Raw genomic sequence first — 21,715 nt, forward strand, 5'->3', positions numbered from 1 at the left:
AGGGTGTGCAAAAGTCAAAAGTTACAGCCCAGCTAGTGTGAAAGTTGTTCAAAATATGCAAATTGCAATTTATTGTTCATGCCCACAGGACAGTGACACTGTAAAGGTAATTTTGCTAACCTCGCAGCAACAGAAGAACTGATGAAACCATTTCAAGTCTGTAGTGCATACATATACTTCTTCATGAGCGCGCTTCCTGGGAGAAGAGCGTAATTTTCAGATCACCCTCTGCCAAAACACATGCCTGATTTGGGCTTTGTGCTAGCTCAAAGGAAGCCTTCGCTGTTGGGAAAGACGCTGCCCAAAGCGACTCACGATGCTGCAGTTGGCCTTAGGAGGTACAGATCTTACAGCACCCAGGACAAGCTTATTTGAATGAGTAACCTGAAGTTCAAGCAGCACAAGGAGTTAGGCAGGACTGCAGGCAGTATTTGTGCTCTGCCATCCTCCTGAACGAGTGTTTACATTCTCTTAACTATTGGTACAAGCGCAGCGTCCAAAGAAAGTATTAAATATTTCCGCTGAGCCTGTCCTCCCCTTTCCAGAACGGCATTGGGAGCAAAAAAATACTGAAATACTGAAATACTGAAAATGGAAACTGAAGTGCAACTGCGCTTATTGCCACTGATCAAGGCCATTTTAAGGAAAAAGCATCTCGAAAAAACAACCTGAAGGGTGTTGTATTTGTTACTAAAAATGGGCTGAAGCAGCTGCATATTGGATGGTTTATTTTAGGTCTTTTCCAGGCCTGGACAGATGACCTGGTCTCCCTGGAAAAGAGCTAGCAGACTTCCCTGCCATTTAACAACTGGTTTTGCTTGTTTGGTTTTGTTTTTAAAAGAGGATTTTCCTCTTCTTTAAATAGTTTTTTTAAAAGTGTATATAGCAGCAGTATGGTACAAAGATGGGTATTTTTTTTTTTCACAGTACACACAGGTTAGTATTGCCACTGAAAATATGCCTTAAACAAATGCCTTTAAAAAACAGCATTCGGTCTGTATTACTGATCAACCTGGAGTGTTCATAAACCTTTGCAAATCCAATATCAGGAATTTAAATAATAAAACTGGAAAGTGTTAAATACCATTCCAGAACTGGAATTACAGTAGATCCCACATTTTCCCAATGCTGGCACTTTGCTGGGCAGGTGCATGCTGCTCTATATACATAAAAAAAAAAAAACCCCAAAGCAAACATGTTTTGTATTAAATATACATAAATAGCAGGACCGCGGACTGGAGAGCCATGCTTGAGTTAATACTGAGTCTGTGCTGGCAGAGTCCGTATCCTTCACCAAACACGGGGGCGGATGAGTCCTTCCAAGCCCGTCGATGGTGCAGCTGCAGTTTATAGCAGGATCTGTCCCGAAGCCAGCGCCTGCTGCAGGCGGAGGGACGGTGGCACCCAGTGTTGGCATCTGTCACGCCAGGGAACGGGGATTCACAGCTTCTTCATTTTGTCTTTGTTCTTCTGGAGTTTAGTGTGCACCACTTTGAGAGTAGTGAGGAAGTTCCCGAGGAAGAGCAGCAGAAACGTGAAAGCCAAAACAAAAACCTGAGATGGGAGAAAGAGATTAAAAAAGAAATAAATAAAGGTGAGAGCTGAGTGTACTGCTTTGGCCACGTTCAAGCGAGCTCCGATGGGGCTTGGTTGGCAAATCCAGGGATCAGTTAGCACGGAGATCCAAGGAGAGAAAATCACAGCCAAATCTACAACCACGCATCCAGCTGTGTGGGTTAACAAGAACTATATTTTTATCATGATCCTTTAAGGAGCATTTACTACTTTTTAATATTACAACATGGCTTATATTCAACACTGCTGGACTCTACCAGACAGTAAAATCAAAGCATCAAATGCAATCTAATGGATTAGCATTGTGCTACAAGCACATTCATCGAACAGCAGTGGCACAAGCATGGGGGAATCACACGTTTCTGTGGGAAGGCGTGTTCCTCCTGCACGAGGCGAGCACACAAGTTACAGCAAGATCTGACCAAAACAAAGACCATCAGGTTATCTGCACCACTGCACGCATGATGTGCTCCAGTCTGGATCCAGAGGAGCAACTGTATAGCTGGAAAATGGACAGACATGTTTGATGGGTGACAGCAACTGAGAAAACAAGCGGAAGGATCCCTAAAAGTGGGGCAATAAAGTGGCTAATATGTTTTTAAAGTGATTCACTGCCATTCCTTTTTTTGTCACTGTATTTTTGGATGTGTAACCCCCTGGTCAGCCATAATGAACCACCAGCAACTCCGCAGCCACTGCTATTAAACGCCCATATACGTGAACAATATGGAGAGCTATTTACCCACACATATTTTCTTCCCCCTACACCCTCTGCCTTTCAGTTTGCGTGGTCACCCACAGGTGGATGTTTCCTTACGGTAACTCACATGTATTTTGAGTTCTTTTGTATAGGCTCTGTGCCACCTCATCCCGAGATATTTAGATGGGGTCAGATACCAAAATATCTTTAAAGATGTGGTTAAACACCTCCTCTCCCTCCGCTCCATGCTTTTTCTGAGCAGAACCAACACCCACCTGCCATTCTTTGCACTCCTTATGCCTTGACAATCCAAAAAGCGTGATTGCATTATATAGCTGCCAGAACTAAAAAGGAAAAAAAAAAAAGGGCAATTTAATTACTAGCAAAAATCCCAAACCTTAGAAACATTTGCCGCAGGTGCACGTGATCTAAAGCACATTTTTAGAGTGCTGTAACTGCAGCGGCAGACCCTCCCAGGTCCCGCACCACAGAGGGAGGAATGGGGTTACCCGACTTACATGCCCAAAGAACAAGAAGGGAAGGAGAAACGTCAGCCCCCGCCACATCCAGGACTGAAATCCTTCTGGAAAAGGTTAGCAGAAGAGGCAGAGAGTGAGCACAGAAGAGCCAGGACCGGAGCTGCAGCCCTCCCCACCCAGACCACCCCATAAGGGCTATTCCCATCCTGCTCCGCAATAACCAACCGATTTAAAACGCAGACTTGAAGGTGGGGTAACGGGAGGAGGATGGGGATGACCAAAACCTCCATCTTAACCCTCTCAACGGCTGACAGAGATGAGAGCCCCCTGCTCCCCACCACAGGACCCGAGGAGGGGGATAAAAGCCTCGGTTCCCCTCCTGCCGTAGGACACGGGCAGCAGGGCAGGGGGTGGTGGCTCTGCAAAGCCACGCAGCCTTCTCCCTGTCGCTGCATCTAAAACCTGCGCAAAAACTTCGCAAACCAAGTACGGCAGAAAACCTCACCTACTGTAAGGTCCAAGTGGTTTCTCTCCCCCAAAGCACGGAGTCTATAAAGGCAGCCTCTTTGATAATAATATTGTAGGAACTGAACGCAACCTGGACAAGGAGAGAGAAAACATCATTTCACTGGCTATTGAGAAGTATGATAAACAAACTATTTTAATAATGTTTAATCCAACAGCATTTAATTATATTTGCATGGTATGGTTTATATTTGTATGGTTTAATACTCCAGTATTTACCAAAAAGATTCTTCTGAGCATGCAAGATACAAAATTGTTTCATCCCGTGAATTAGCAAGGTAAGATATACTCACTCTGAAATATTGAAAACGCTAAAAATTGACTGCGAAACATTTGATACATGAGTCCATCTGGCCTGAAAGCAAAATACAAAGGAGGTGTATTTGTTTGATAAAAAACATAGGATGCCGTGCCCTTCCCCTTCCCTGCCAAGCCAGATCCCATTAGCAAACGAAGCGAGCAGCTGGTACCCAGCCCGCTCCACCCCATCGGGAGCCCAGAGAGGGTGCTACAGCCGCACATCACAACTCGGGCGCGTAGGAAATGCTCTAATCGATTCGCTTTCCCCTCTCAAATATGTATGAGTGCTGCCTCCTCTTAGTCATTTGCTTATCGCTATTCCCTAGGCAGCAATCAAAGCTGTTCAGCTACCTAAGGGTAGTTTGGGGTAGATAGAGGACAGGGGACCTTCTGCTCCAGCTACTCTCTCATCCCCATACAGATTCAGGAGCAGAAACACTTGCTGTTTTAAAACCATTTTTAATTATTAACTAATCAGTTGATGCCAAGTTGAGAAAGGTTGCACAGGGGCTGTACACGGGGTGCATCGCTGCGTTGTTTGACCAACCCACAGGATGGTAACTTGCATTTTTGGCTTTATACCCTGTGTGTAATCTGGGTTCAGCGAAGGCACCAAACAGATTGATTTTGTGGTGTCCTCCCTCTAAAGTTTAGTTCCACAGAGACAGAAATCGGGAGACTTGCAGAGATTTTTGCTGCCATCAACACAACTATGGCTTAGGGTTTGGGTTGGTTTGGTTGGTTTTTTTAAACAGCAATGTAAATCCAAACTCGCAGTGTTATATTTATCATAGAAGACATGTAACATCAGACAAATATTAAGTTTGATGCTTTGCCGTATGCCTGTGCGGCCACAGCTTTGTGGTCACGCTGGATTTAAACGCTCAGATGATGCAAACACCGTGAAACAGGCTTGAAGCACCTCGAGCAGGGGAGAGCAGACTCACCACGTTAACATTACTCCAGACAGGAATGTGGAAACGTAGTGATGAGACACCCACCAGCCTTTGATCCTGGACAGAAAAGACGTGGCATTTAGATGAGAAACATGGATTTTAGCGTTGTAAGTCTGGCTTTCCAGACAAAAAATGATCCTGACTTGGGGGAGGAGGAAGGACAGAGAACAAAATAGACGGCCCAGCTCCAGCGAAAGGGGTGCTGCGGAACGATCTCCTGGCAATACGGCTTAGTTGGGGGCACAAATCCACAACCGCTGGAGGGAGGCTGAGGACCGGGACGCATCCCGTGTGCTCCCACAAGCTCCCCAGCACAGCAAGAAGCAGCAGTTCCTGCAGCACAAGGTACCGCGGTGACTAACGATGCACAAGTTTCAGCCCACGCACCCTTTGTTTTTTTTCCCCCCTGCCATGCAAATAAGCGACGTTTCCAAGTCCTTCCTATGAGGTCACTGTTTCTTTCAGACACGACCGCTGCAGAAAGCTCAGAAAATCACAGTAAAGTGAGCAAAGGCTGTAGCGAGGCAGAATCAAGAAGTGAAGAGCTTTAAAAACTAAACCAACACGATGGGTTAATTCTGGGTGTCTCCAACCAGAAGTGTGTAACCCTCAACACAAGACAGCACCAACCGACTGCGATGGGGATGCAGCGAGCCCAGGCTCAGCCAGAGGCTTCTCTGTTGACCTCAGGCAAGCGACTTTACCCCCCTGTGCTTTGGTTTTTCTGCTGCTGCTCTGGCCCCACAGCGATTCCCCCCCCATCTCCAGAGAGCACCCCAAAACAAGACATCCCTCCCGCAGCAGCCCTGGGGCCAGTGCTGGGAACTGTGTCCTCAAGCAGCTCCCAGAAATCAGCACATTTTTAAGACTTTGTCCCCCCCCGGGCAAAGCAGGGGGACCCCGATTTTCCCAGCGCACACACCACAGCAGTGCCTGCCTCCAGGCACAAACCCCTCTCGCGTACAAACTCTCCGTGCAGCGGCTGGAGCAGGAGTGAGTGCATGACGCTGGGCTAACGTGATGCTGGCTGCTCAAAAGGTGGCAAACAAGACACATTAAAAGTCCAATAATTAAATACAACAGGGAGCTGCAAATATTGCAGCAGGAGCAGCTGCTCACCCAGCTCCAAACCAACCTGCAGACTCATGCCTGGGAAGAGACGTGGTGATTGCTGCGGTTTCCCCCGCACCAGCCTATCTGGATGATGAAAACCAGGGACGTACAACCATCAGGTTATTGCTAAAACCTAACACCAGACCCCAGGTTAAGTTACACAAGTACAAAATTGAGCAACTTCTCAACCCAGACCTAACAGAGATGGTCCAGAAGCGATTCACCAGCAGGACCTTGCCACCCTGCCATAGAGGAACGAGGGCTTGGAGTAAGGATCATCTTTCAGTTAACTCCTCCCAGGGTTTTACTCGTGTTCCCAGCCCTTTATACAATTATCTCTAACGGCCAACTTTCCCTCGACACTAATTTAGTCAAACGCTCCAGGAGATGTGGCAGTGACCATAGAGCCAGTACCTCGAGTTGGTCCTTTCACCAAAAACACACACACTGACACCCCAGACCATATCTACAAGGAATCCGTACCTACCAAAACCATCCAAAACTTTGGACCAAGAGTTTATGGACTTTTAGGAACTGCACCTTCTCGTCCCTCTCCAAACCTCAGGTGGCCAACATCTGCCCTTGGACATGACCAGGGAGGGGGACGGAGACAGCAGACCCTGCAAGGAGGCATCAGCATCTCGGATTTGCTGGGCTTCAGTGCTAAGCTGAATCCCCTTTTATTGCTTGTTTTTCTTTTAAGGGCATTTCATGCTTTAAGTAGTTTTGCAGGTGGTACGGTACCTTGATCCGTTGCTAATGAGAATGCTTTCCCGTATCGTCAGCGTGCAGTAATACCACACTAGCAGAAAGTTAAACACTTCATCTGTCACCCTGTTAAATAGAAAAAACACACAGTAAAAAAAAAAAAAAATCCCTATTTTTTCTCCTTCCCTTTGGGCGAATGCAAACCTGCCCAAGTGACGCCACGGTCTCAGTCCTGAACATCTCTAATCCCCATGCAGAAGTGCACATATTGGCAGCACCGCCGGGCTCCAAGCCCTTTCCTCCGGGAAGTGCCCGCGATACAACACTGCAGATCTCGAGCCGATAAGCAGGTACGCAGAGATGACATTAATTCCTTCCGAAGGAGAGAAAGCACCATGGAAGCAGCGGATGATCCAATTTACAGAGGCATTTCCAGGCTAATTCAATGAGGAGATTCCATGAGATCTATATAAATCCAATCAACTAAAAGAGCAGAGGAGCATTACACTCTGGGGAGGAAAAAAAGCCTTTATTTTGCCATTTGCAAACCCCTGAAGCCAAGGGGATTTGGGACAGCCTCTGTGCGCAGCAGCAAGGTTCGTAAGTGCCCGGCTCCTGGTTTTTAAGCAAAAACTGAATGCTGGAAGCTTGTTGGTGCTCAGACACTTTATCACGACCTAGAGATAATGTTTCAGGTCTGATCATTTCATGCAAATCCTCTCTTGTTGCCTTTGCAAACCCAGAGCTGCAGCACGGTGCCGGTCCCTGCCTGGGACAACCCACGAGCAAAACCAACTGCTCGTTCCCGAGCACGGCACGATGCCAGAGAAATAACAGATAGGGAAACACAATGTTGGACTTCTCTTAGTTGCCAGAGACTCCAAAAAAAGTTAAACAAAGAAAAGCAAGTAGCTAAAATACAGGTCCTGCCAGTGTTGGAGAAGAGGTGCAGAAGCTGTCCTGCTGTCCAACTGCTCAAAACCTAACCGCTGCCAGAGCCCGTCTCACCATCCTTAACAGAAGATAAAGTAGTTCAAATCCAGCAGATTTGCATTCAAAATATTTGATTAAAAGTAAAAATGCAGCTTACCTGTAGTGGAGAATAAACCTGCAGGTGACGGCCCCGAGTAACAAGATTATTGTCAGATAAAGTTTGAACTTCTCATACTCATCCTTGTAGGCAAACCTGGAAGGGAACACAAACGGGTGCTTTACCGGAACGTGGCTTCACTTCTTCCAAACCAGATAGAAATACACACGCCAAGCCCAGAGACAGAGGTTTTCCTTGAAACATTTAGAAAACCAGCAGACAGCGGTGAAAGGCAGCGTTCTGCCTGCAGGGTCCGTCTAGGCTGCACGGCCATTACGTTGCAACACAACAGCTTAAGTCCATACGAGCTGGTTTCTGGGTTGGCATGGTAAGATGTAAAAAAAAAAAAAAAATTTAAAAAAATCTCCATTTTCTGGAGCATCGTATGCCTAGAAGTCACAATACCACTTTTCATTGCTAACCCTCCCCTTGTAATTAAGGCAACAGGCTGGGCTTAAAAGCAAACAATGGACCGAATCCATCGGAGCTACACAAAGCGTTAGCTTGGCCCCGTGTCACGGCACAACTTGCCCACCCTTGACAATTCATCTTCTATCAGATCTAAGAGAAAACCATCCCCGTCTCTGGATTTCAGTCCATACCCACAGCTGGTCCCAGAGAAACCCAAATTCACACGTGCGGAAACGCTCACTCACTTTGCTTGGTTACTCAGGAGAGTTACATTCACGTTTCCCAGCACCAGATTTAAGTACAGGCTGGAAGACAAAAAGTAAGTCTGATTTATCTGAACGCCGCGGGATGACACAGATCAGAGCCGAAGAGAACGGCGCATCTACCGAAGCCACGTTTACTGCAGGTTTTTAATTAAGGCAAACTGGAGAGCCTGACTACAGAAAAGGATTTAAACATGGAAAGATTGGTCAGCATTTCCAAGAAGTTAGAAAAAAGGTTTATTATCCTGGTCCCCTTTCTGCGCTACAGTCTAAGGGCGAGCTATGCAGCATGCACTGACCAAACCCAAAAATAACGGGGAGAAATTGGAAGAGAGGTTTCTGATAGACGTTTCTGAGGGGTTGCGGCATCGCACAGCCCTTAACGCCTGAAATAAATCTGTCCTAGCAACCCCACTGGGAGCAAAGTATAAACTTAAAGTTGGTTAAAAGCACTATTTAAAAAAAAAAAAGAGAAAATTCCTGTGCTGATTTAGTCTTAAAAAAATTAGCAAAGGAAAACATCAGTGTGAAACGCTGAATTGCGTGATCTCTCGCCAATGCAGGGTTACTTTTATTTTAACAAAAACCCCTGTACTGCCTACACGCAGTACGCTAATGAATTCTGTGTACAACTGACACAGCAGCTCAGCAAGAGATTTATGACTAATCCAGTTCTACATGTATTTCTTCAACATGCACATTATCCTTCGGGAACACTACTGCTGTGAACACTTAAGGGAAAAAAAAAAAAAAAAATCAGCCTTCCTGGAGCGCGTGCCTCCCCGGCGAAGCACGTACCCGTTCTTCTTCGGCAAGTAGGCTTCCATGTCGAAGAAGGCATTCTGCCTCTCCTTGATCTGGGTGCTGATCTCCTGAATGAGAGCAAACTCTTCAGGACTCGCTCTGGGCTTGCACCTGCAAGAACACAGAAACAAGATACTCCTGTTCATGTTTTTACCGCCTTTTTATTTAAAGGAAAATAATGTTGTCATAAAATCCACGCTTCTAAAAAAGCTAATTTTGTGAGTTGATGCCGTCATGCGTTTTGCTCCTGTATTCCTGCAGTATCATTTGGCTTACCGCGATTTTATTTCACTGCCTGGTTTACGCCATTGTAGGTTATTTCAACCGGCTGGTTTATAAGTCAGCTTCTCTTTTCATCTCATTCTGTATTTCTTCCCTAGCAAAGCACTTAGGGAAATATTGTGCTTTTTGCAGGAACTCCTTCCACTTTGGGAACATTGTGCGTGGTTTCTGAGAGGCTGCAGCTCTTCAGGCATGAAATATTTCAGGATGTACCAAAACACACAGCTGATGATTTACTGGCAAACTGCGGTTTTACCAATTAATGTAAAACAGAGAGCAGAGCACAGCGGCGTTAGCAACCCGCGGTGTCAGAGGTGGTGTTTTCAGACCTGCATACAAGGAATTTGGCCCATGGCTCCCGGGGATCAGCCAAAGACAGTTCCCTCCTGTAAATCCACCTGGAAGCGAGTTACTCCTTCAGGTTCAAGGATTGATGCTGTTCTTCCAGCATGTTTTACGGAGCAAAGCTTTGCTCACCTAGCAAAACATACGGACCCAGAGCTGCACCCGTTCAGCAGCGTGTAAGACCTACTACAAGGATGCAAATCTAGACAGGCTCCCTCAGTGCTTGGGGAAGGAGAAACATCCCATCCCCACCTCCTCCACCCTCCAGGTCTCCCGTTACCGTTGCAGGCTGTGCTTCAGGTCCCTTAGTGTCTTCTTCTGCCGGTGGATGGAGCTGCTGCAGGCTGTCTGCAAGCTGGTGACTTCCTCCAGTTTCTGCCTGTAAACTTTGTGTGTTTCCTGCAGGAAAAGAGGAGATGATTGGTAGGAAGAACCCTTCTAGGTTACACGTTGCATTTGGTCCTCACTTCTGAAGGAAGCAAGCAAACCCCTGTTTTTTTGGGGAGTCAACAGGCACCCCTGCAAACAAGCAAGGAAGGGGTAATGCTGAACCAGTGAGGATCCAACATGGCTTAAACGGACATTAATGAAGTTCCTGCAAAACCCAGAGCATCCTCTCTGCGCTCGTCTCATGTCTTCTTTCTAAGGAGCTTTCCCACTTGGGAGCACCCTGCTCCCATCCCACCCTGTAACGTTATCCTCCTTGATCCCAATCTGTCCCCATCAAAGGGGTGGCTAAATCGCAGAGCAGGATCTCAGATTTCACAGCCAGATTAAATCTGGGGAAAGGGGAGGAAAAAAAAAAAAAAAAAAATAGACCCAGAGGGGAAAAAACACAAAGCCAGCTACAGACCCACGCCTGGGGGTTTAGATGCCTCCTGGCCACCTCGACCCCATGTATATTCAAGCAACCTGTGTAAGAGCTTAACCCGCCCCCTCCCTGCCGTAATAGATGCTCCTTGAGAGGAACTTCTTTATCACAGCTCCTTGATCCTCTGAAGCCCCGAATTAGCGTTTGACTGGCCGTAACCAGGACACGCTAACCAACTGCAAGCCCGCCGAGAGGTGCCCCTGCTCTCCCACCCCTCCCTCTGCTCGGCAATAAACAGGCTCTACTTTTCCCCCCCTTTGCAATGATTCCAGCACCCTCCCAAGTGCAGGGAGACCTGAGGAAGACACCTAACGAGACACCGAGCGACAACCTCCGGGCAATTTTCCTTTTAAGGTCTCTAATAGCTTGGAAAACAGAGTCTGCAGAGTTAGCGCTGAGAGAAGGCAATGGGTTACACGGCTGTTGTGCCGGCTGCTTTATCTACTGGCACATCAATGACGGCAGAAAATTACCACTGGTTTTACAAAACAAATCTTTGCTCTCTTCCTCGTTAGGACCTGGCTGTTGGCTGTTCATCATTTACAGGAGCAATGCAAAACAAGCTCCGCTATCCAATTTAAAAACTTTAACAACCAAACTAACCACGTCCAGGCACCGCAGCTCTCACCGTTTCAGGATTGGTTTTGGCTTTGCCTTAGCATGGGCAGGACTTCGGGGCTCCCTGGATTGCAGTAACTTGTTCAGCTTCTCTGGATGTCACGCAACAACGTCTTTGGAAAGGCTGCTTTAAAGGGTGTAAGAAGCTCTTTGCCAAAAACGTGTTCGAGTATTTATTGGAAACACAAACAGGCGAGTTGAGAGCTGGTACAGTCTACTGCTAACTAAAACCATCAGGATAATGATTTCAAAATGACAGCGATATTTAGAAGAACATAACATTTGCTATTTATTCATCAAGAGAGGCGATTGCTTACAAAGGGCACCCACCGGCAGCGCAGGGAGCTCGGCACCGCCGTTAGGTTATAACACGTATAACCCACAGGGCAAATACCTGCCTGTGGGTCGGGTTCGGCCACAGTGCTCGCGGGAAACGTCACGCGGGGAAAAACAAAGGACCTGTGCACCAGGGAGAGGAGTGGTTTTGGTCCGAGTTGAAGAGCTCCCAGTGGAGATGGCAGAGCCATCTCTGCACCCAAGTTGGCAACTTTTACAGCGTCGGGGCCACAACTGCCCGTTTGCGAGTGGAAATCACGCTGCCCAATTTGCCTGCAGACTAAGGGCAGGCAGCAGTCCGGCACGGCAGCCCCACGCTGCAACGTCTTTACGTTTACCGTAGGTACCCCGAGGTCTATTTGCCATCGCACTCACAACAGCCCTGCTTTTGGTCAGCACTTGTTCGTTTGCAGGACTCAAACCACATTCGTGGGGAGCCTAATCAAAACCGGCTGACGTGTTCATACACAGCGTTTAAATTAATAAGGTGCTGCAGGACAACTTGCATTTTCCCATGTCCCTGCCCCCAAAACTGCAATGGCCCGCAGCCCTGAGCTCTTTTTCAGACTGCTGCTCCAGAGACGAGGCCCTGCCCTGGCAACCCAAATGCTAAAACCCCACAGATGTGGCTGCTTAGAATTGCTTTGTAAACCTGGGATGTCCCCCAACGCCATCTCAGTGCTGGCCCCGCTGCCCCCAGGGGATGCTCAGTGCTGCCGCGCAGCAGCGTCAGCCCCTTCGAGGCCCGGCAGGTCGGAGCTCCCCAAACACAAGAGTAGCCCCGAGCGCCCCGTGCCAGCCACCCGGTCCATCAGGGGCAGGAGCTACGAGCAGAGTCCAAGGTCCTCCTCTGCAGGAGGAGGAGGACACAGCCCCGACCCAGAACTTACAACACAATTAGAAAATACAAGACAGGGCAGGAACGCATCGAAACAGATTGTTTTGCCCCACGGAGCCGGCACTACTCTTGATACACAAAAAATCTGCCCACCATCAATTTTTCCCCCCCCACTGGTATTGCACAAGAGACCTTTTTAATGGGGGTGACCAAAATACCTCGGAAGTGCCACCAGGGAGCTCCTTCCAAAGGCGAGCAGCAGCTCCCGTGCGGCCCCGGACCAGCATTTCCAGCTGGAGACGCGAGTCAGGCAAGCCAAAAAAGGCGCTGAGGGGGGGTGCTGCAGATGCACGGGGATCAGGCTGCTGCCGGGAACACCCCGCTCCTCAACAGCAAGACATGCTGCGAGCGTGTCCAAAAAGCCACGTGCAAGCGCGAGCAGACACCAACATCAAAGTACTTGCTTACTAAACAGTTGGGATTTTTACTTCACACATCAAGGTTTGACTTGAATCCAGTTCGGGAGCACAGAGCCTTCCTCCAAAGCACATTTAAGCATCACCAGCACCGTGCAGAGCTGGAGCAGAGTCATGTCCTCACGTCAACACCGTGTTCCCCTCTTCTGCAACACCACGCTCAGATACAAACTCCGCTCGTGAGCCCTGAAGCTCTCAGACGATGGACGTTATTCCAACTTTTCACCTCTGAAGTACTAACCACTGGGCGACGACACCTCGTGCCACCAGCAGCTGCCACCCCACCGGGAAGCCCTTCTGCTTTCTTTTTACGGAAGGGGAAACTGAGGCAGGGATCACTCACTGGCATTTTCCTGTGGTTTAGGTCAGACCTAAGCAGCATGCTCGGCAAGAAGGCCGGTCAGCGCACGCAGCAAACGAGCGATCACCAAAAGCACGCCAGCTGGTGCTCCCCCCCAACGCCCAGCCACCACCTTTCCTCCTGTTAACAAGCGTCCTACCTGAACTGACTTTTAATTAAGACAACGAGCTAAATCTGGAAATCGCACCTTTTTTTGGCGGCGCACGTTCTGTTTAACAGCCTAAAAGAGGCTAACAGCCACGCAGAGCGAGACCAGCCGGTCGTGTTTTAAAACCGGCTTACAGATTCACAGCACGTGTATAGGCGCAGCGTCGACGACATACGGGGAAGGGAACGTTTCTGGAGGTAAAAGCGTTTTGCAGAAACGGCTCTCAGCCCTCCCTCCGAGGTCATTCCGTCCCTCGACGCGCTTTTGCGAGATGGATAAACAGCACTGGAGGCCCTCGTATCCCGGAGTCCCTCACATCCCACTGCGGGAAATTAAAAGTACGGCCAGGCGATGATCTCGGCGCAGGCATTACCCACATCGCTCCTTCTGCCGTGCTACGGGTGCACGAAAACCCCAGGGCCCCCGTTTTCCACCCTTACCCCAGCAGTGGGAACCGCAGCACCACGTCCCCTCAGGTGCACCATCAGCTGTACCGGGGACACGGTCACGGTTCGTTCTGGGATGTCCCGTGTGCCCACAGCACCTGCCTGGGGGTACCGGGGCGCAGAGGTGTTTCTGGGGTGCTGCGCAAGGACGCGCGTCCATGCACGGCTGCGCTTCGTGCGCGCACCCCAGGCCTGCGCTGAAGGCGTCGTGCACGCGTGGCCCTGCCGGGCGCGTCGAGGACCGGGTGAGCCTTTCCGCACCCCTGGAAGCTCCTTGCTGAGGCTGCCCCGAGGCGGGTGTCTCCCGGGGAAGGGGTCAGAAGCGGGGACCCCCGGGGATGCGCACTCCGCGCTGCGGACCCCCTCCCGGCCTGCGGCAGCAGGGAGGGTGCGGGGGCAGCCCTAGGGGCGAAACCGACGCCGTCCTCCGCCCCGTGCATCGCCGCGCAAAGCGATGCAAAGCGAAGCCCGGGAAGGCAGGGCAGGGCGAGAGAAGCAGCGGACACGAAGCCGGGCGATGCACCGCGATACCGCGCAGCCCTACACCGCACCGGCGCGGAGCCCCGCCGCCCCCCCCCGCCTCACCTGGAGCTGCCGGAACTCCTCCTCCAGCTCCCGCCACTCGCCCCGGCACCGCTCCAGCTGCACCCTCATGGCGCGGCGGCCGCGCGCTTCAGCGCACCCGGGGCGGCGCGAGCTCTGCCGGCGGCGGCGGCGCCGCGAGCCCGCACCCGGGCCCGGGGGCCACGTGCGTCCCTGACGTCATCGCGCGGGGCTGGGCGAGGCGCCGTGGCGGCGCGCGCCACCCGCCTCCCCTCCCCGCCCCGCCCCGCCCCGAACTCCGCCCGCCTGAGGCGAGGGCCCCGCTCGGCGGTCGCCGCCAGCCGGGATCTCGGTGCCGGTCACCTCGTGGGGTCCCCCGCGCCTCTCCCGGGTCCCTTCGTGTTGTGGTAGAGCCCTGGAGCGCTCCGTGGGGCTGGGGGTGAGGGGGATAAAACCCGAAAATCCGCCGTGTGGCGCTGGCGGAGCCGCGGGGACGGTCCCCTCAGAGGGACGGGCTGGCTGAGGTGACCACGCACCTGGGCTGGGCCGGGGCACGACGGGTCCTTAATGTCAGAAAGAGAAAATTACGAGGACGGTTCCTGATGTTGTTTATTATTACAATAATAACCGGCTTGGCGGCAGGACTGGCAAACTGGGCGCGGGGCCTGGTGGCCTCTGGGGTGTACAGGCACCATAGCGCACGGCCCTGCTCCAAGGAGCCCGCGGTGAGAGTAATGCACAGCGCACGGGGCTGGGTGTGATGCACCGGAGGTGCAAAGGCTGCGAATGTTAGTGCTGCACTTCTTGGAACGTGGGTTTGTTGCAAAAGGGTGGAAATAGGTGAAGTGGAAGAAAAAGGGAAAGGAAAGGAAGCAAGTAAAAAATGAAAGGTACAAGGGGGAGGGGAGGTGTGAAGCCAAATAAAAACTTGAGTGCAATGCTGTCTTTTCACCAAGAGCGTAGGATCCCGTTTCCTTGGATTCGGCACAACCAACCAGAAACATTTGGTGCAGAAACCCTCCTCAGTGTGCATGCTGCCCTTGGTCCTTTTCTAGGCCTGTATTATTTCTGTCTGCTCATTTTACGGCCTTTTTTTACGTTCTTTCTATTCATGGGTGGGTGGACACCTGAAGTGCAGTCAGTGACCTGCTGCTCGCCTCTGCACTCGGTTTCCAGAGAAACCTGCTCAGAAGTTGCGGTGGTTGGGGATTTCTGCTGATTTAACAGCCACTGACATTGCGTTGTCCCTTCAGCTCCTCCAGTGAGGTCTGCGATTGTCCAGAGATCAAACATGTATCCTGGCAGGCCTTGATAATCTTGAAGTAGAATAAATAAATAATAAATATAGTATAAATGTCACAGAAATTTGTTATGTCTGTATTAAATTTTGCCCGGATTCTAGCATTTGTCTACAATTCTGTGTAACGGGACTTTCTGTTACAGGAGGCCTCCAAAATTCTGGATTACAGAGAAAGAATCGCATCTTGGATCACAGCTTTAATTCTGTGCTGGATATGTGCCGAAACTTTCCAGTTCACCACAAGGTTGGAGTACTCCCTACCACCAAAATTATTTTTGTTTGCCATGTGAAAATAAACCCTCCACCTTTGCAGTTACTCTGTGGTCTCAATTTATCACAGAGCCGCTCCTAAGATGTAGCTGCATTCCTTTAGGACTTGCTCTGCTCATTACATCACACTCTGAAATGAGCGCGCACTGTTTCAGAGTGTGATGTAATGAGTGGAGCAAGCCCTAAACGAATGCAGCTACATCTTGCCTCTTTCTGCTGAGGGGAGGGTGAGGTGCAGACACCATCCTGCAGACCTGGGTGAATCCCAGACTGGAGGGTGCACCCTACGTTTGTATGACTGCTTGTGTCAATCCTAACATTGACAAAGAGGTACTTGTAGAATATATCATGAATTGTAAATAAATAACCCTTAAAACTATTCATTTCACTCCCGAGATACGAGCCTCAAAAAAAAAAAAAAAACAAAAGAAATATCACTCTGTATATTTGCCCTGGGCTGTAATTTTGTAGCCTGGTGACACGTTCGTTAGTGCTGTGGTCTGTGTTTCTGCAGGCGCTGTGTGTACAAAAGCAGGAAATGTTGTGCATTTCCCACTCAGAGCCATGCCGGCCCCGGAGCTCTCCCGGAGCAGCATCGCACTGAGGGATCACCAGACCATTCAAAGCTTTCCTACCTCTTCCCTACACCTCTTGACAAGAAACATTTCTTATGCATATTGAGGCTGTGTATAATTCTAACCTCAAAAATTTTCTTTTGAGGTCTTTTAACTAAGACATGCTAATTATTAATATTCATTCGAGAGATCTGTGTTTTCTTTAAAACAGAAAACAAAAAAGAATTTCATTAAACACAAATAATGTGCGTGTAGCACAGCTGGCCGTACAGCTGGCTCTAACAGTATTTAATGTTGCACCATTACGAAAGATTTCAGAATTAAATCTCTTTCCACCTCCTGGGAGATTATAGCGGTTTGTATAATCTCATTATTTCAGTCACATCTTTGTGGAAAAAAAAAAACAACAACAAAGCAAGGTAAGATAACGGTGATTTTTTTTTGTAACTAGAACTAGAAAATTTGTTTATTGTAGTGTATATAATTTTACTTGTTAAGAATGGAAACTGCAGATTTTAATTAGATCTATCAATTTTAAAAGGACTCTAATTTCTGAGTTAGGAGTCATAAAATAAAAAAATCACATAATATATATCACAGTCTATTGTCCTGAGTGACTTAAGTTTCCACATTCTCGGCATTTGTTTTATTTAACTATCAACTTCTCTTTCTGTTTTCAGGCTTTTTGCCTGAAAATCCCGTCTTTGTGCATTGCATTTCCTGTCTGGATTAAATGTTTATCTTGGGGGAAAAAAAATCTTATAGTTCAAATTCCCTCATTGTGGAAAGATTTATAGGATTAATACAGTTTGAGGTTTCTTTTTTTTCTATCTGACTAAAATGTACCCTTAAATATCTGCACCCATTGCACTCAGTGGACAATCAAGAACCTGACTAGACTGTTATAGGAGTACAGATTCTTTCAGCAGCTGGATTTAGGGTTTAGAGAGGGAATTTAAGAGCCCAGAAGATCCCTGGCAGCTTCCCGCCCCTCGGCCCCGGATGGTGAGAGGGGGTCTGCGCAGCCGGCACCCCTGGCTTCCCGCACCTTGCCTGTCCTGCCCTGAGCTGGGAGCAGGTTCTGCAGCTCAGCTGGAGCACAGGATAAATTCCTCCAAGCACATACCCCAGGATGGGGCTCTGACAGCCCTGCATTGTTTTCTGGAGTCTGGTTTATCTCAGGAGAGCCTCCGTCCTTTCTGCTTATCTTTCCTTGTAGCCTGCTAAACAAACCACATACGCTCTTTGGTCAACAGCTAACTAACCCAGTCACGTACAGTTTTCGTATTTGATTTCAAGGATGCCTCCCTACCCACCATAGCAAACAAAGCCTGAGCAGTTGCACTGTCTGGCTACATCCCCATCCCTCCCTCTGCTCCCACAGCTTAGATGAGATTTTGATTCAGTTTACCATTTTACAGAGGCAACAAATGCTGTTGTGCAGGTTTAAGCAATGAGAGCCTTCTTAAAAGAAGGTTTGTGGCTTCCTTGAATTAGGTGCCTTAAACACAACTTACCCAAAAAGTTAAAATGTACAGAAAGACACCAGTGCCTTCGTGGAACAGCACCGTGTTACCTGGGCCCAGAGCGGTGCACAGGCTCTTCCTTAGTTGGTCTTCTCTGTCCTGCCACCAAGGAGAAGGCTGGCCTGGAGCAGGCTCCTGAGGGCTTCTTCACTGCTTCCCAGCATCACTGCATCTGGATTTCTGGAGCAGACGGTTGCTGTAGATGTAAGGTTATAAAAGCATGTCCTTTACTTGTATCAACACACGAGGAATGGTGCCTTTCCTCTGAATGTGAATATTTTAAGAACTTTTTTTTTAGGTATCTTGCAAATCTAACCTTCCAGCTTTTCAATGGCTGTTTTTTGCTGCCAGAGATCTAAGGCCTTTGCACAGCAACTCTACAAATGCAAAACTTCTGGTTTGCCTCTACCTTAATTAATCCCCAACTCATCAACCATTCACTGCCAGAAAACATATCAAATAGATTGAGTTAATAAATCAAGTTAAGGATCACAGCAAAATTGTGACTGTTGGTTCTTTTGGTTTTAAATTTTGTTTGAGAACGTGTAGTTATATATGTACAGCCACATGTCAGCTCCTTTCCTTTGCCCTCCAGACTATTTCTGAAGACAGATTCCATTCATTCTTTTCTCTTACGATAAGTGAGGCTGTTTCCTTAGATGCTTTTCCTCTGTCCTAGCAATACCAATTCTTTCTAGCACAGTGCAAAGTGGAAAGGACAAAATATAAATGCAGGTAAGTCCCTATTCTAACATCAGGTGACAATAAGCCATGATATATACAACACTTGGCACATGTTTCAGCTGGAAATTGGTCTTGCTCATTCATCTAGTAATCTGGATTAATTCCTCAGTTAAGGACTTGAAGTGAGGTGTTAGCTTGAGTATGGCCAAATTTATCTGCCTCCATCTTCCTACTGTGATCTGTCTGTTTTAAAGCAATATGGAGGGGTCTGCAAAGCAGGCTACAGTTATGCAGTAAATAATTCTCAGCTTTGGGTAACTTCACTAATTAACACAGCCCTATCTTTGTACAGTCTTGTTAACAGGTAGTTAAGCAGAGAATCAGCTGTAAATCTGTGGCAAAAGACACTCATGGGGAGAGGGTTTCTCCTAAGCATCAGCTTCAAGGACCTCAACTTTTCACTTTGCATGAATGTGTAAGTGCTTGAACATTTTAGATAACGTAGGGTTCTTGCTTTAGGTTGTTTTGATGTAAAACCCACATGTTTTTTATCTTGAGAGAGCTGCTCCCAGCAAAAAGGAGGGAAGACATTTAAAGAAACACTTTCCCCCCAAGGCTGCCTCTTAAGCAAAAGTCAATCAGTGAAGTTTACATCTCAAACCTTTCACTTCAATCCCTCCTAAATCCTGCTAATAGTAATTCTTAAAACCAGAGCGGTGGGGAAGCTCCTTCAGTGCTGCACCCACTCTGTGCTCATCCGGCTCAACCCAACACACGCTTGGTCGGAGTCCAAGACCATCCCACTGCTTCCTCGGGCTTTTCTTTTGAATATAGCAGCAATAAAACACACATCTGAGCATCCTACTTCCACAGTATGTTGTTGTCACATTCTTCACCTTTAAAGAATTCCAACATATGTTTCTGTAAATGTTTTTTCTCTATTTATTCTACAAAGTTCCCAGAATAAACTTAAATTATTGATTCTGACAGTTTTCAGTTGGTTTGGGCATTTCACTTGGGTGATTCCCCAAGCATTGTGAGAGCAAACTGAGCTCGGAGCAGCTGTCTCCTTTCATTGCGAAAATGATCGGTTTCAGATCTAGAATACCGAAGTCCTTTGGGCTTATTTAATTTTTAAAAAATCTTACTCTTTAAACTGAAAAAAAAAAAATTAAGGTGCAAAATATGTCATGGGACTTTGCTCCACAAATGGTGTATCTCTGGGCATGTTTCCCCATGCAGCCTCCTGTTTGCTCTTTGATGTGTCCAACCTGGACGAAAGCGGAGATTTAAAGTCCATTGCAAGGAATTGTATTGGCAGTATAATGGGCTGAGTTAAAGCATAATTTACACTGACCAATTTAACAGCTTCCTTTCAGTCTTAATAATTGTAAGGTTTAATTAAATGCCAGAGAACTGAAGCAACAATGGTACCGACAGCAACAGAACTGAAGCCCTGTTGCTCCCCGGTGGAGGAGGCTTTGCTGGTGCTTCTCGGTGGCAGTGACTAGCGTCTGTGAGAGTAAAACAAGAAACCAATTAAATAATTAAATATTAAAAAAAAAAAAAAAACCAAGAAGGCAATTTGGGGCCAAATTTTGGCTGGAAAGGCCAGAACAGGGGAGAATTGCATCAAGGAAAAAACAAGTTCTCCTCCCAGCCCATTGTAACCTGGATTTTGACCCTCCTTTTCATAGTGGCCTCGATGTTGGGCCTTGAAACGACCACTCTTGGAGGAGAGGGGGATTTAGTTGGGGCATTTTTGGTCAGTGCAGGTTTATACATCACACTTTGGCTGAATTGTATATTCTATATATCTGACACTCTTTGCAAAAATTTTCCATACTTCTTATTTATTAAAGAGGTTCCTTCTCTCATAATGGAATGACAGATTTTAAATAAAATTTGAGTGAGTCAAAAGAACTTTCTGCTCAAGCTGCAAATGTAATCAGTTTATCTGCAAGATGGTCTAATTTTGCCTTTCTTGTGAGAAGGGTACACTTCCATTTATCCACTTTGTACCCTTGGAAAGGTACAGATCGATAATAATGAGTGACAAAACAATTATTGTATAGTTTAGATGTTTGTATCTGGACTAAGAAAATTGTAGATGGGAATCACACGTGGCCTCTTCCCAAATAAATGGTTCCGCCTTTATTGGTGGGGCCAGGAGGGTCTGCGACAGCAGCCAGTGTGATAACGCACTCTGGGACTACGAGGTAAAGTGTTTCCCTCCATCACATCCAGATATAGAGGCTTTTGCAGAGGCAGTTGCAGGGCAGTTTTTGGTCCCAATTTGTGAATTTTCATTTGTTGCTTAATTGTTTTAATCCTTTTAAGGTCTTTATTGTATCTGAAATGGCTTCAAAGAGTACATTGAGTTTCAACTTCTGGTTAGCAAAAGCTGTGGTTAGGTGATACATAGTTTGGACTTGCAATTCAAAACCTCAACCTGTGCTGTTTAAAAATAAACAGGTGAAATTGCATAAATTAGCAACGGTGGTAGTGCCTCTGGGATAAGTATTTATAGAATCATAGAATCATAGAACGGTTTGGGTTGGAAGGGACCTTAAAGACCCACCCTGCCATGGAGGGGATGCTGGAGCAGTCTGTTCCTGAAGGACGGCAGCCCGTGGAAGGGACCCACACTGGAGCAGTTGGTGAAGAACTGCTGCCTGTGGGAAGGACTCACGTTGGAGAAGGTGGTGGTGGACTGTCTCCTGTGGGAGGGACCCCACCCTGGAGCAGAGGAAGAGTGTGAGGAGTCCTCCCCTTGAGGAGGAAGGAGCGGCAGAGACAACACCTAATGATCTGACTGCAACCCCCAAATGGTCTCTCACTGTCCTTATCTTGACCCAGGAGCTTTTCATGATATTTTCTCTCCCCTGCGCAGCAGAGGCAGGGAGTGACAGAGGTGTTGGTGGGCACCTGGCATCCAGCCTGGGTCAACCCACCACAACATATAAAAAACCAACCAGAGGTGAAACACTCGTTACTTATCAGCATTTTATATTCTGATGGATAATCCTTAACTTGATGACATGTAGCTCCAGAGAGCAGTGTGCGCTCGGAGGCTCCATGGAGGAGCCCAGCTCCGGCTCCATCCCTTGTGCTCACTGTGGGGCACACAGGGTGAACCTGTGTCCCACCAGTATCTCCCTCTGCCCGCAGC

The 21,715-nt window shown here is 48.0% G+C and overlaps 1 protein-coding gene across 2 annotated transcripts; it reads right to left on the reverse strand.

Annotated features, from left to right (window-relative positions):
- Window positions 1-38: 38 nt before the first annotated feature.
- On the reverse strand, window positions 39-14,401 carry TMEM120B (transmembrane protein 120B). 2 transcript variants are annotated; one of them, XM_075770109.1, is made up of 12 exons: window positions 14,231-14,401; window positions 9,832-9,950; window positions 8,919-9,035; window positions 8,103-8,162; window positions 7,447-7,542; window positions 6,393-6,482; window positions 4,527-4,592; window positions 3,573-3,634; window positions 3,260-3,352; window positions 2,794-2,858; window positions 2,551-2,619; window positions 39-1,554 (listed from the first exon to the last, which is right to left on the reverse strand). In XM_075770109.1, the coding sequence occupies exons 1-12, from the start codon at window positions 14,297-14,299 to the stop codon at window positions 1,441-1,443; spliced, it is 1,020 nt and encodes a 339-aa protein (XP_075626224.1). In that variant the 5' UTR covers window positions 14,300-14,401; the 3' UTR covers window positions 39-1,440. The 2 variants fall into 2 exon arrangements, with proteins under 2 accessions (XP_075626224.1, XP_075626225.1); XM_075770110.1 differs by having other exon boundaries at window positions 2,547-2,619.
- Between the last annotated feature and the right edge of the window lie 7,314 nt (window positions 14,402-21,715).

Source organism: Balearica regulorum, chromosome 17, assembly GCF_011004875.1.
Source record: "Balearica regulorum gibbericeps isolate bBalReg1 chromosome 17, bBalReg1.pri, whole genome shotgun sequence".
Lineage (NCBI taxonomy): Eukaryota > Metazoa > Chordata > Aves > Gruiformes > Gruidae > Balearica > Balearica regulorum.